General features: G+C 53.8%; 1 protein-coding gene across 1 annotated transcript; it reads right to left on the reverse strand.

The window, feature by feature from the left end:
* Nucleotides 1-14,244, reverse strand: LOC133211670 (zinc finger protein 184-like). The gene is made up of 6 exons (XM_061352237.1): nt 14,157-14,244; nt 12,273-13,261; nt 9,059-9,155; nt 8,111-8,185; nt 2,440-2,661; nt 1-1,749 (listed from the first exon to the last, which is right to left on the reverse strand). The coding sequence occupies exons 1-6, from the start codon at nt 14,242-14,244 to the stop codon at nt 5-7; spliced, it is 3,216 nt and encodes a 1,071-aa protein (XP_061208221.1). The 3' UTR covers nt 1-4.

Raw genomic sequence — 14,244 nt, forward strand, 5'->3', positions numbered from 1 at the left:
GGGCTCAGTTGCTGAGGGTCGAGGCCTGAGCCCCCGGGGCTGGAGCCGGGGGGCAGCAGGGCTGGGGGAAGGCGCGGGCAGGGAAGGGCAGGGCCCAGGGCAGCTCCAAGCCCGGCACCGCGCCGGGGAAGGGCGGCAGCGCCGGGACGGGCGCGAAGGCGGCGGCGTCGGCGTCGTTGGCGTCGGCGTTGCCGGGGTTGGCTTTGGCCTTGTCCCCGCTGTGGGTGCGTTGGTGGCGGTTGAGGTGGGAGCTGCGGCTGAAGCACTTCCCGCACGCCCCACACTTGTAGGGCTTCTCCCCGGTGTGGACGCGCTGGTGGATGGTGAGCTCGGAGCGTTGGATGAAGCTCTTGCCGCACTGGGAGCACTGGTAGGGCTTCTCCCCCAAATGGGTCCGTTGATGGGTGAGGAGGTTGGAGGAGACGCTGAAGCACTTCCCGCACTCCCCACACTTGTAGGGCTTCTCCCCAGTGTGCATGCGGCGGTGGATGGTGAGATCCGACTTCTGGATGAACCCCTTACCGCAATCACCGCAGGCGTACGGCTTCTCACCGGTATGGATCCGGCGATGCTTGACCAAGGCCGAGCGTTGCCCAAAGCCCTTCCCGCACTCCCCACACTTATAGGGCTTCTCCGGTGGTGCTGGTGGTGGTGGTGGTGTCACCGGCACCGCGCCGGCGTCCTCTTCCACCCCGCAATCCAAGCACTGTTGAGCACGAGGCCTCAACCCTACGGCGCGGTTCTTCCCGCAATCGGCGCATTGGCCCCCGTTGTGGCACCGTTGGTGTTTGAGCAACGCCGCCCCTTGCCCGAAGCAACGCCCGCACTGGGAACACTGGAACAGGCGCCCGTGGCGATGGGCGGCCAAGAAGGTATCGAGGTGTTGGGGACACCGGTAACAAGCCCGTTCCGCCGTGTGGATCTTGCGGTGCCGATCCAAATGGGAGCTGACGCTGAAGCTCTTCCCGCATTCCCCGCACGTATAGGGCCGCTCGCCGGTATGGACGCGTTGGTGCCGTTCCAAATCGGAGCGTTGGATGAAGCCTTTACCGCAATCACCGCAGGCAAACGGCCTCTCCCCGGTATGGATGCGCCGGTGTTGGGTGAGGTTGGAACCGCGGCTGAAGCTCTTCCCGCAATCACCGCACCGATGCGGCCGCTCGCCGCTATGGCTCTTGCGGTGCTTCGCCAAGGCGTTGCGTTGGGCAAAGCCCTTCCCGCATTCACCGCAACGATGGGGAAGGGAAACGGGTTCATCCGGTGACCCCCGCTTGTGCCGCGGGGCCGCCCCGTCGGCGTGGGTCTGCCGATGGCGCTCCAAGTGGGAGCTGACGCTGAAGCTCTTCCCGCAGTCGGCGCACGGGTAAGGCCGCTCGCCGGTGTGCACCCGGTGGTGCCGTTGCAGGTCGGAGCGCTGCAGGAAGCCTTTGCCGCAGTCGCCGCAGCGGTGGGGCCGTTCCCCGCTGTGGATGCGCCGGTGCTGGGCCAGGTTGGAGCCGCGGCTGAAGCCTTTGCCGCAGTCGCCGCAGCGGTGGGGTTTGTCACCATTGACGCCATGGAGGCGACGGCCGCGACGGTGGTGACCGCAACGGGAACAGCGTGGGTGAGCGCCGCATTCGAGGCAAGGGGAAAGCGGGGTGGGCGCCGATGGTGCCGCTGCCGCCGCCGGGGATGGTTCAAGGGGTTCCGCTTGGTTTTGGGGGTCGGGGGGGGATTCCGATGGCGGGGATTCGGGGGCGGTGGTGGAGACTGTAGGGGGAAGCAGGGAGGAAGAGGTGAGGGCTATGGGGATGGGGGGGGGGGCTATGGGGGGCTATGGGGATGTGGAGGGGGGCTATGGGGATGTGGAGGGGGGCTATGGGGGGCTATGGGGATGTGGAGGGGGGCTATGGGGATGTGGAGGGGGGCTATGGGGATGTGGAGGGGGGCTATGGGGGGCTATGGGGATGTGGAGGGGGGCTATGGGGGCTATGGGGACGTGGAGGGGGGCTATGGGGATGTGGAGGGGGGCTACAGGGCCATGGACAAGGTCTATGGGGACATGGATGACGGCTATAGGGACATGGAGAAGGTCTATGGGGACATGGAGGGCTATGGGGCCATGGATGAGGTCTATGGGGCCATGGAGAAGGTCTACGGTGCCATGGATGAGGTCTATGAGGCCATAGAGAAGGTCTACAGGGCCATGGATGAGGTCTATGGGGCCACAGATGAGGTCTACGGTGCCATGGCTGAGGTCCATCACAACATGAAGACGCTCCATGGTCCCATGGAGCTCTATGGGGCCACGCAGTAGCTCTATGGGGCCACGCAGTAGCCCTATGGGGCCACGCAGTAGCTCTATGGGGCCACGCAGTAGCTCTATGGGGCCACGCAGTAGCTCTATGGGGCCACGCAGTAGCTCTATGGGGTGATGTGCGCGTGTGCCCCCCCCTTTACCTCCATCCTTGGTGCCCCTCTTCCGGCCCCGGCGCTTCCCGGCCTGGCCCTGCTCCCGCACCAGCTCCCGCAGCATCTTCTCCACTTGGCTCCTCCCGGCTGTCTGCAGGATGAGCCCCAACTGGCGCCGCAGGTCGGGATGGACCCCCCCATCCCCGGAGCCCCCCGAAGGCTGCAGCGGGGGGGGTTCCGAAGGGCCCTGCTCGCCCTCGGTGTCTGCACCTGAGAACAGACCCCAAAACAGGGGGAATTCAGCCCAAAGTGGGGCTGCGGCGGCGATCCCAAAGGGATGCGATGCGGATTGGGGTGATCGTCAAGAAACCAATGGGATTTGACCAAAATTGGGGCATTCCTCAAGAAACCAATGGGATTTGAGCCAAATTGGGTGATTCTGAGGGAATCAAATGGGATTTGAGCCAAATTGGGTGATTCCGCAAGAATCCAATGGGATTTGACCCAAATTCGGTGATTCCACAAGAATCCAATGGGATTTGACCCAAATTGGGTGATTCCGCAAGAATCCAATGGGGTTTGACCAAAATTGGGTGATTCCGCAAGAATCCAATGGGATTTGACCCAAATTGGGTGATTCTGCAAGAATCCAATGGGATTTGACCCAAATTGGGTGATTCCGCAAGAATCCAATGGGATTTGACCCAAATTGGGTGATTCCGCAAGAATCCAATGGGATTTGACCCAAATTGGGTGATTCTGCAAGAATCCAATGGGATTTGACCCAAATTGGGTGATTCTGCAAGAATCCAATGGGATTTGACCCAAATTGGGTGATTCCGCAAGAATCCAATGGGATTTGACCCAAATTGGGTGATTCTGCAAGAATCCAATGGGATTTGACCCAAATTGGGTGATTCTGCAAGAATCCAATGGGATTTGACCCAAATTGGGTGATTCTGCAAGAATCCAATGGGATTTGACCCAAATTGGGTGATTCTGCAAGAATCTAATGGGATTTGACCCAAATTGGGTGATTCCACAAGAATCCAAAGGGATTTGACCCAAATTGGGTGATTCCGCAAGAATCCAATGGGATTTGACCCAAATTGGGCGATTCCGCAAGGATCCAACGGGATTTGACCCAAATTGGGTGATTCTGCAAGAATCCAATGGGGTTTGACCCAAATTGGGTGATTCCGCAAGAATCCAATGGGATTTGACCCAAATTGGGTGATTCTACATGAATCCAATGGGATTTGACCCAAATTGGGTGATTCCGCAAGAATCCAATGGGATTTGACCCAAATTGGGTGATTCCGCAAGAATCCAATGGGATTTGACCCAAATTGGGTGATTCTGCAAGAATCCAATGGGATTTGACCCAAATTGGGTGATTCTGCAAGAATCCAATGGGATTTGACCCAAATTGGGTGATTCTGCAAGAATCTAATGGGATTTGACCCAAATTGGGTGATTCCACAAGAATCCAAAGGGATTTGACCCAAATTGGGTGATTCCGCAAGAATCCAATGGGATTTGACCCAAATTGGGCGATTCCGCAAGGATCCAACGGGATTTGACCCAAATTGGGTGATTCTGCAAGAATCCAATGGGGTTTGACCCAAATTGGGTGATTCCGCAAGAATCCAATGGGATTTGACCCAAATTGGGTGATTCTACATGAATCCAATGGGATTTGACCCAAATTGGGTGATTCCGCAAGAATCCAATGGGATTTGACCCAAATTGGGTGATTCCGCAAGAATCCAATGGGATTTGACCCAAATTGGGTGATTCTGCAAGAATCCAATGGGATTTGACCCAAATTGGGTGATTCTACATGAATCCAATGGGATTTGACCCAAATTGGGTGATTCCGCAAGAATCCAATGGGATTTGACCCAAATTGGGTGATTCTGCAAGAATCCAATGGGATTTGACCCAAATTGGGTGATTCTGAGGGAATCCAATGGGATTTGACCCAAATTGGGTGATTCGTCAAGAATCCAATGGGATTTGACCCAAATTGGGTGATTCTGCAAGAATCCAATGGGATTTGACCCAAATTGGGTGATTCTGCAAGAATCCAATGGGATTTGACCCAAATTGGGTGATTCCGCAAGAATCCAATGGGATTTGACCCAAATTGGGTGATTCTGCAAGAATCCAATGGGATTTGACCCAAATTGGGTGATTCCGAGGGAATCCAATGGGATTTGACCCAAATTGGGTGATTCCGCAAGAATCCAATGGGATTTGACCCAAATTGGGTGATTCTGCAAGAATCCAATGGGATTTGACCAAAATTGGGTGATTCTGCAAGAATCCAATGGGATTTGACCCAAATTGGGTGATTCTGAGGGAATCCAATGGGATTTGACCAAAATTTGGGTGATTCCGCAAGAATCCAATGGGATTTGACCCAAATTGGGTGATTCTGCAAGAATCCAATGGGATTTGACCCAAATTGGGTGATTCCGCAAGGATCCAATGGGATTTGACCCAAATTGGGTGATTCTGCAAGAATCCAATGGGATTTGACCCAAATTGGGTGATTCCGCAAGGATCCAATGGGATTTGACCCAAATTGGGGCGTTCCACAAGAATCCAATGGGATTTGACCAAAATTGGGGCGTTCATCGAGAATCCAATGGGATTTGACCCAAATTGGGTGATTCTGCAAGAATCCAATGGGATTTGACCAAAATTGGGTGATTCCGCAAGGATCCAATGGGATTTGACCCAAATTGGGTGATTCTGCAAGAATCCAATGGGATTTGACCCAAATTGGGTGATTCCGCAAGAATCCAATGGGATTTGACCCAATTGGGTGATTCTGCAGAATCCAATGGGATTTGACCCAAATTGGGTGATTCTGCAAGAATCCAATGGGATTTGACCAAATTGGGTGATTCCGCAAGAATCCAATGGGATTTGACCCAAATTGGGTGATTCTGCAAGAATCCAATGGGATTTGACCCAAATTGGGTGATTCTGCAAGAATCCAATGGGATTTGACCCAAATTGGGTGATTCTGCAAGAATCCAATGGGATTTGACCCAAATTGGGTGATTCTGCAAGAATCCAATGGGATTTGACCCAAATTGGGTGATTCCGCAAGGATCCAATGGGATTTGACCCAAATTGGGTGATTCTGCAAGAATCCAATGGGATTTGACCCAAATTGGGGCGTTCCACAAGAATCCAATGGGATTTGACCAAAATTGGGGCGTTCATCAAGAATCCAATGGGATTTGACCCAAATTGGGTGATTCTGCAAGAATCCAATGGGATTTGACCAAAATTGGGTGATTCCGCAAGGATCCAATGGGATTTGACCCAAATTGGGTGATTCTGCAAGAATCCAATGGGATTTGACCCAAATTGGGTGATTCCGCAAGAATCCAATGGGATTTGACCCAAATTGGGTGATTCTGCAAGAATCCAATGGGATTTGACCCAAATTGGGTGATTCCGCAAATCCAATGGGTTTGACAAATTGGGTGATTCCGCAAGAATCCAATGGGATTTGACCCAAATTGGGTGATTCCGCAAGAATCCAATGGGATTTGACCCAAATTGGGTGATTCTGCAAGAATCCAATGGGATTTGACCCAAATTGGGTGATTCTGCAAGAATCCAATGGGATTTGACCCAAATTGGGTGATTCCGCAAGAATCCAATGGGATTTGACCCAAATTGGGTGATTCTGCAAGAATCCAATGGGATTTGACCCAAATTGGGTGATTCCGCAAGAATCCAATGGGATTTGACCCAAATTGGGTGATTCTGCAAGAATCCAATGGGATTTGACCCAAATTGGGTGATTCTGCAAGAATCCAACGGGATTTGACCCAAATTGGGTGATTCTGCAAGGATCCAATGGGATTTGACCCAAATTGGGGCGATCGTCAAGAATCCAATGGGATTTGACCAAAATTGGGGCGATCGTCAAGAATCCAATGGGATTTGACCCAAATTGGGGCGATCGTCAAGAACCCAATGGGATTTGACCAAAATTTGGGTGATTCCGCAAGAATCCAATGGGATTTGACCCAAATTGGGTGATTCTGCAAGAATCCAATGGGATTTGACCCAAATTGGGTGATTCCGCAAGAATCCAATGGGATTTGACCCAAATTGGGTGATTCTTCAAGAATCCAATGGGATTTGACCCAAATTGGGGCGTTCCACAAGAATCCAATGGGATTTGACCCAAATTGGGGCGTTCCTCAAGAATCCAATGGGGTTTGAGCCAAATTGGGTGATTCCACAAGGATCCAAAGGGATTTGACCCAAATTGGGTGATTCTGCAAGAATCCAATGGGATTTGACCCAAATTGGGTGATTCTGCAAGAATCCAATGGGATTTGACCCAAATTGGGTGATTCCACAAGGATCCAAAGGGATTTGACCCAAATTGGGTGATTCTGCAAGAATCCAATGGGATTTGACCAAAATTGGGGCGTTCCTCAAGAATCCAATGGGATTTGAGCCAAATTGGGTGATTCCACAAGGATCCAAAGGGATTTGACCCAAATTGGGTGATTCTGCAAGAATCCAATGGGATTTGACCCAAATTGGGTGATTCTGCAAGAATCCAATGGGATTTGACCCAAATTGGGTGATTCTGCAAGAATCCAAAGGGATTTGACCCAAATTGGGGCGTTCATCAAGAATCCAATGGGATTTGACCCAAATTGGGTGATTCCGCAAGAATCCAATGGGATTTGACCCAAATTGGGTGATTTTGCAAGAATCCAATGGGATTTGACCCAAATTGGGTGATTCCGCAAGAATCCAATGGGATTTGACCCAAATTGGGTGATTCCGCAAGAATCCAATGGGATTTGAGCCAAATTGGGTGATTCTGCAAGAATCCAATGGGATTTGACCCAAACTTGGGGGATTCTCCATCAATCCCAAAGGATTCACCCAAATCTGAGGAGGATCTCCAAGAATTTCAAGGAATTCCTCCAAATTTGAGGTGGATTCATAAAATACCTACAGAATTCCCCCAAATTTGGGATGTTCTCCATCAATCCCACAGAATTCCCCCAAATTTGGGATGTTCTCCATCAATCCCACAGAATTCCCCCAAATTTGGGATGTTCTCCATCAATCCCACAGATTTCCCCCAAATTTGGGATGTTCTCCATCAATCCCACAGAATTCCCCCAAATTTGGGATGTTCTCCATCAATCCCACAGAATTCCCCCAAATTTGGGACGTTCTCCATCAATCCCACAGATTTCCCCCAAATTTGGGATGTTCTCCATCAATCCCACAGAATTCCCCCAAATTTGGGATGTTCTCCATCAATCCCACGGAATTCCCCCAAATTTGGGATGTTCTCCATCAATCCCACAGAATTCCCCCAAATTTGGGATGTTCTCCATCAATCCCACAGAATTCCCCCAAATTTGGGATGTTCTCCATCAATCCCACAGAATTCCCCCAAATTTGGGATGCTCTCCATCAATCCCACAGAATTCCCCCAAATTTGGGATGTTCTCCATCAATCCCACAGAATTCCCCCAAATTTGGGATGTTCTCCATCAATCCCACGGAATTCCCCCAAATTTGGGATGTTCTCCATCAATCCCACAGAATTCCCCCAAATTTGGGATGTTCTCCATCAATCCCACAGAATTCCCCCAAATTTGGGGCCGTTTTCCCCCAAACCTATGGAATTCATCCCAATCCCAGGACTTACCCGACCCCAGGCCTCGTCTCCTATGGGATTCCGCGAAGGCCGTGATCCGTGGCCAGCTGATGGCGATCTCCTCGGCTGTGGGACAAGGGGATCCCGGTCCTCAATGCATCCCATAGATGGGCTCCAAAGGTGCCATTCCCAAGCCGGTTTTGGGGTGAAATCCTTCATGTTTGGGCCAAAAAGTGCTTCCAGCAGCACGTGTATCCCCCCCCAATCCTGACCTTGGGATGGGGGGCCTAAATGCTCATGGGAAACCAATGGGATGCTCATGGGATGCCAATGGGAAACCAATGGGAAACCAATAGGGTATCAATGGGAAACCAATGGGATGCTCATGGGGTACCAATGGGAAACTAGTGGGATACCCATAGGAAAGCAATGGGATACCAATGGGATGCCAATGGGATACCAATGGGAAACCAACAGGATATCAATGGGATTCCAATGGGATCCTCATGGGATGCCAATGGGATACCAATGGGAAACCAACGGGATACCAATGGGATACCAATGGGATGCTCATGGGATGCCAATGGGATAACACTGGGAAACCAATGGGATACCAATGGGATACTCATGCGATGCCACTGGGATGGCAATAGGATACCAATGGGATGCCAATGGGATGCTCATGGGATGCCAATAGGATACCAATGGGATGCTCATGGGATACCAATGGGATGCCACTGGGATGCCAATAGGATACCAATGGGATGCTCATGGGATACCAATGGGATGCTCATGGGATGCCAATGGGATGCTCATGAGATACCAATGGGATGCTCATGGGATACCAATGGGATGCTCATGGGATGCCAATGGGATGCCAATGGGATCCTCGTGGTACCCAAACCACCCCAGGGATGCTGCCAAGAGCCCTGGGGACCCCCATAGGGCCCCAATTCCTCCCCCCCCCCCCAATCCCAAGGGATCCCCCCCATTCCTCACCCAAGGAAATGACGTTCTCGTAGTTCTCCTGCATCGCGACCCCCAGATCCGGGGGGGGGCTTGGGGTGCCCGCGCCCCACAAGTACGGCTCCGGCCCCTGCAAAGGGAACAGAGCCCCCCCCCATTGCTGTCAGCATCCCCCGATTCCCACTTTTCCCTATGGAAAAGAGGGGTCTGAAGGGGGGGGTCACCTATGGGATACGCACATCCCTATGGGATACATACATAGATCCCTATGGGATACACGCGTCCCTATGGGATACACACATTGCTATGGGATACACACGTCCCTATGGGATACACACGTCCCTATGGGATACACACGTCCCTATGGGATACGCACGTCCCTATGGGATACACACATTGCTATGGGATACACACATTGCTATGGGATACACGCGTCCCTATGGGATACACACATCACTATAGGACACACACATCCCTATAGGGACACACACATAGAACCTTATGGGACACACATGGACCCCTATAGGGGACATGCACATACACCCCTATGGGACACACACACAGACCCCTATGGGATGCACTCACCCCTATAGGGGACACACATCCCTATAGGGGACAGACATAGACCCCTATAGGACAAACACATGTCTATAGGGGACACACCCCCCCCCGTATAGGGGACAAACACATAGAACCCTATAGGACACACACATCCCTATAGGGGACACACACCCCTATAGGGGACATGCACACAGACCTCTATGGGACACACACACAGACCCCTATGGGACACACACATAGAACCCTATGGGGCACACACATCCCTATGGGGCACACAGAGACCTATGGGGCACACACATCCCTATGGGGCACACACATCCCTATGGGGCACACACATCCCTATGGGGCACACACATCCCTATGGGGCACACACATCCCTATGGGGGACACACACATCCCTATGGGGCACACACATCCCTATGGGGGACACACACATCCCTATGGGACACACACACCCCTATGGGGGACATGCACACAGACCCCTATGGGACACACACATCCCTATGGGGGACACATACATCCCTATGGGACACACACATCCCTATGGGGGACACACACATAGAACCCTATGGGACGCACACACTCCTATAGGGGACACACATTAGGACACACACAGACCCCTATAGGGGACACACACAGACCCCTATAGGGGACACACACATCCCTATAGGGGACACACACATAGACTCCTATGGGGGACACACAAATCCCTATGGGGGATACACACACACATCCCTATAGGGAACACGCTCACCCCTATGGGACGCACACAGACCCCTATAGGGTACTCCCCCCCCCATAGCGTCCCCACAGACCCCTATCCCCCCCCCACCCCACCCCATAGAGCCCCCAAGGTGCCCCCCCCTCGGACGCTCCATTTACCTGGAGGGGGGGGGGGGGCCGGGAGCGGGGTCCTCGCCCCGCGCCGCTGCCGCTGGAGGCGGCTCCTGCTGTGACCCGGATGTAGTGGAGCTCACCCCCCCCCCCTTGCACCGGCAATGGAAGGAGCCGGAGCCCTCTGGTGGCCACTGAGGGAACTGCACCCCCCCCCGTGCACAGAGCGATGGTGCGGTCCGGAGGGACCAATAGGGGCAATGGGAGGGACCCATAGGGACAATGGGGAGGGAGCTATAGGGGCGATGGGGAGGGAGCTATAGGGGCAATGGGGAGGGAGCTATAGGGGCGATGGGGAGGGACCCATAGGGGCAATGGGGAGGGACCCGTAGGGGCAATGGGGAGGGAGCTATAGGGGCAATGGGGAGCTTCCTATAGGGACAATGGGGACAGCACAATAGGGACAATGGGGAGCGCCCTATAGGGACAATGGAGAGCGCCCTATAGGGACAATGGGGAGCGCCCTATAGCGACAATGGGAGGGGCTGTCAGGGGCAATGGGAGGGAGTTATAGTGGCAATGGGAGGGAGCTATGGGGCAATGGGAGGGACCCATAGGGAAAATGGGGAGGGAGCTATAGGGGCGATGGGGAGGGAGCTATAGGGGCGATGGGGAGGGAGCTATAGGGGCGATGGGGAGGGAGCTATAGGGGAAATATAGGGGGGCTATAGGGCAATGGGAGGAGGACTAAGGGGCAATGGGAGGGAGCTATAGGGGCGATGGGGGGGAGGGACCCGTAGGGGCGATGGGGAGGGCCATCTCCTCCCCATTCCCAATGGGATCCCACCATGACCATGGATGGGGCCATCTCCTCCCTATTCCCAATGGGATCCCACCATGGCCATGGATGGGGCCGTCTCCTCCCTATTCCCAATGGGACATGGAGATGGGTCCTTATGGAGATGCGTCCTTATGGAGATGATTCCCTATGGAGATGATTCCCAATGGGACATGGAGATGGGTCCTTATGGAGATGGATCCTTATGGAGATGGATCCTTATGGAGATGGATCCTTATGGAGATGATTCCCAATGGGACATGGAGATGGGTCCTTATGGAGATGATTCCTTATGGAGATGATTCCCAATGGGACATGGAGATGGTTCCCATTGGAGATGATTCCCATTGGCCATGGAGATGATTCCCATTGGAGATGGCTTCTTATGGAGATGATTCCCACTGGAGATGCTTCCCATTGGAGATGCTTCCCATTGGAGATGATTCCCATTGGCCATGGAGATGATTCCCATTGGAGATGATTCCCATTGGCCATGGAGATGATTCCCATTGGAGATGGTTCCCATTGGAGATGATTCCCACTGGAGATGCTTCCCATTGGAGATGATTCCCATTGGCCATGGAGATGATTCCCATTGGAGATGATTCCCATTGGCCATGGAGATGATTCCCATTGGAGATGATTCCCATTGGCCATGGAGATGATTCCCATTGGAGATGATTCCCATTGGAGATGATTCCCATTGGCCATGGAGATGATTCCCATTGGAGATGATTCCCATTGGAGATGATTCCCATTGGCCATGGAGATGATTCCCATTGGAGATGATTCCCATTGGAGATGGCTCCTTATGGAGATGATTCCCATTGGCCATGGAGACGCTCCCCTCCCCCCATCCCATCCCCACCCCCTCCCATTACCCCCACACCACCCTTCCCACATCAACCCCCTCCCCATCCCCATATCCCCTCCCCCCCCCATTCACCCCATCCCCCCCTCCTCCCCTTCCCCTTCCCCATTCCCCCCTATAGCCCCACAGCTCCCATCCCGGACCCCCAATCCCTCCCCATCCCTATGGCCCCGTCCCGCTCCGGCGTGCGCCCGTTGGTGCTTCTGGAAGTGGACGGTGCTATTGAAGCTCTTCCCGCACACCCCACAGATATGGGGCCGCCCCCCATCGTGGGTGCGTTGGTGCCGGTAGAGGTGCGAGGTGCGCCCGAACCGCTTCCCGCATTGGGGGCACCCATAGGGGCGCTCCCCAGTATGGATGCGCCGGTGCCGTTCCCAATGGGAGCTCCACGAGAAGCTCTTCCCGCACGCCCCACATCTATAGGGTTTCTCATCCCTATCCCCATTGAGGTGAAGGCGTTGGTGTTGGATCAACGCCGGAGCGTCGACGAAGCTCTTCCGGCATCGGGAACACTTATAGGGCCGTCGGCCCCGATGGGTGCGTTGGTGGCGTTGGAAGTGGAGGATGCTCCCATAGGATCGCCCGCAATAGGTGCAGATATAGGAACGCCCCCCGTTATGGGTGCGTTGGTGCCGGTAGAGATGCGAGGAGCGCCCGAACCGCTTCCCGCATTCGGGGCACCCATAGGGTTTCTCTCCAGTATGGACGCGTTGGTGCCGTTCCCAATGGGAACTCCACGGGAAGCTCTTCCCGCACTGGGAACACTGGAACGGCAACGGGTTCCGGTGGAGGCGGCGATGGGAGTCGAGGTCTCGGCACGGATGGGATGCGCTGCGGGGTGATGGGGATGAATGGGATGAATGGGAACGTTGGTGCCGGTAAAGGTTGGAGCTGACGTTGAAGCTCTTCCCACAATGGAGGCATGGGAATGGTCTCTCCCCAGTATGGATGCGCTGGTGCTTGGTGAGGTGGGAGCTGCAGGCGAAGCTCTTCCCGCATTCCAAGCATTGGAATTCCAAGGGTTGCCAAGGGGCTTTGGTTGCCGTGGCAACGGGATGCTCCGGTGGATGGACCGCGGGCCAATGGGACCGCTCCGCAGTGGCTTCAATGGGGTCCGTCGGGGTGATAGGGGCTGGGGGTAAAGGGGGATGGGGTCAGGGATGGGGTGGGGATGGGGATCCCGGGGGGAATAACAAAGGGGAGGGGGACCCGAAGAGGATGGGGACCTACGTCCCTATGGGAATGTCAAGGGGGATGGAGACACCAATCCCTATGGGAACATTAAAGGGGATGGAGACACCAATCCCTACGGGACCATTAAAGGGGATGGAGACACCAATCCCTATGGGAACATTAAAGGGGATGGAGACACCAATCCCTATGGGAACATTAAAGGGGATGGAGGCCATGATCCCTATGGGAACATCAAAGGGGATGGAGACACCAATCCCTATGGGACCATTAAAGGGGATGGAGACCTCCATCCCTATGGGAACATTAAAGGGGATGGAGGCCATGATCCCTATGGGACCATTAACGGGGATGCAGACCCCTATCCCTATGGGACCATTAACGGGGATGCAGACCCCTATCCCTATGGGACCATTAACGGGGATGCAGACCCCTATCCCTATGGGAACAAAAAAACACCAACCCAAACAAAAAACCAACCCAACACAAAAAACACAACCAACCAAAAAAACCCACCCAACAAAAAACCAACCAACAAAAAACCCACCCAACCAACAGAGACACCAATCCCTATGGGAACATTAAAGGGGATGGAGGCCATGATCCCTATGGGAACATCAAAGGGGATGGAGACATCAATCCCTATGGGACCATTAAAGGGGATGGAGACACCAGTCCCTATGGGACCATCAAAGGGGATGGAGGCCATGATCCTTATGGGACCATTAAAGGGGATGCAGACCCCTATCCCTATGGGACCATTAACGGGGATGCAGACCCCTATCCCTATAGGCTCCAGGTCTCCATCCCATTCCCAAGGCCCCATCCCCACTTACCCTGCATCCCGGGGGGGTCGGGGGCATCGTCCCCCCCATCACCCCCAAAGGGCTCCGGCTCCTCCAATCCCAATGGATCCATGTCCAT

This window comes from Neopsephotus bourkii, unplaced genomic scaffold (genome assembly GCF_033783945.1).
Source record: "Neopsephotus bourkii isolate Nb327-2 ecotype Australia unplaced genomic scaffold, CSIRO-AGI_Nbou_v1 NB_644, whole genome shotgun sequence".
NCBI classification, from domain to species: Eukaryota; Metazoa; Chordata; class Aves; order Psittaciformes; family Psittacidae; genus Neopsephotus; species Neopsephotus bourkii.

What these genes read in the sequence shown, in the direction of transcription:
- LOC133211670 (XM_061352237.1), bottom strand. Translation starts at nt 14,244, where the DNA reads ATGGACATGGATCCATTGGGATTGGAGGAGCCGGAGCCCTTTGGGGGT. An exon ending in GGGATGGGGAGGGATTGGGG is followed by an intron (nt 9,156 to 12,272) that starts GTCCGGGATGGG and finishes TTCCCTTTGCAG; the next exon opens with GGGCCGGAGCCGTACTTGTG. An exon ending in GAGGGGCACCAAGGATGGAG is followed by an intron (nt 1,750 to 2,439) that starts GTAAAGGGGGGG and finishes TTCCCCCTACAG; the next exon opens with TCTCCACCACCGCCCCCGAA.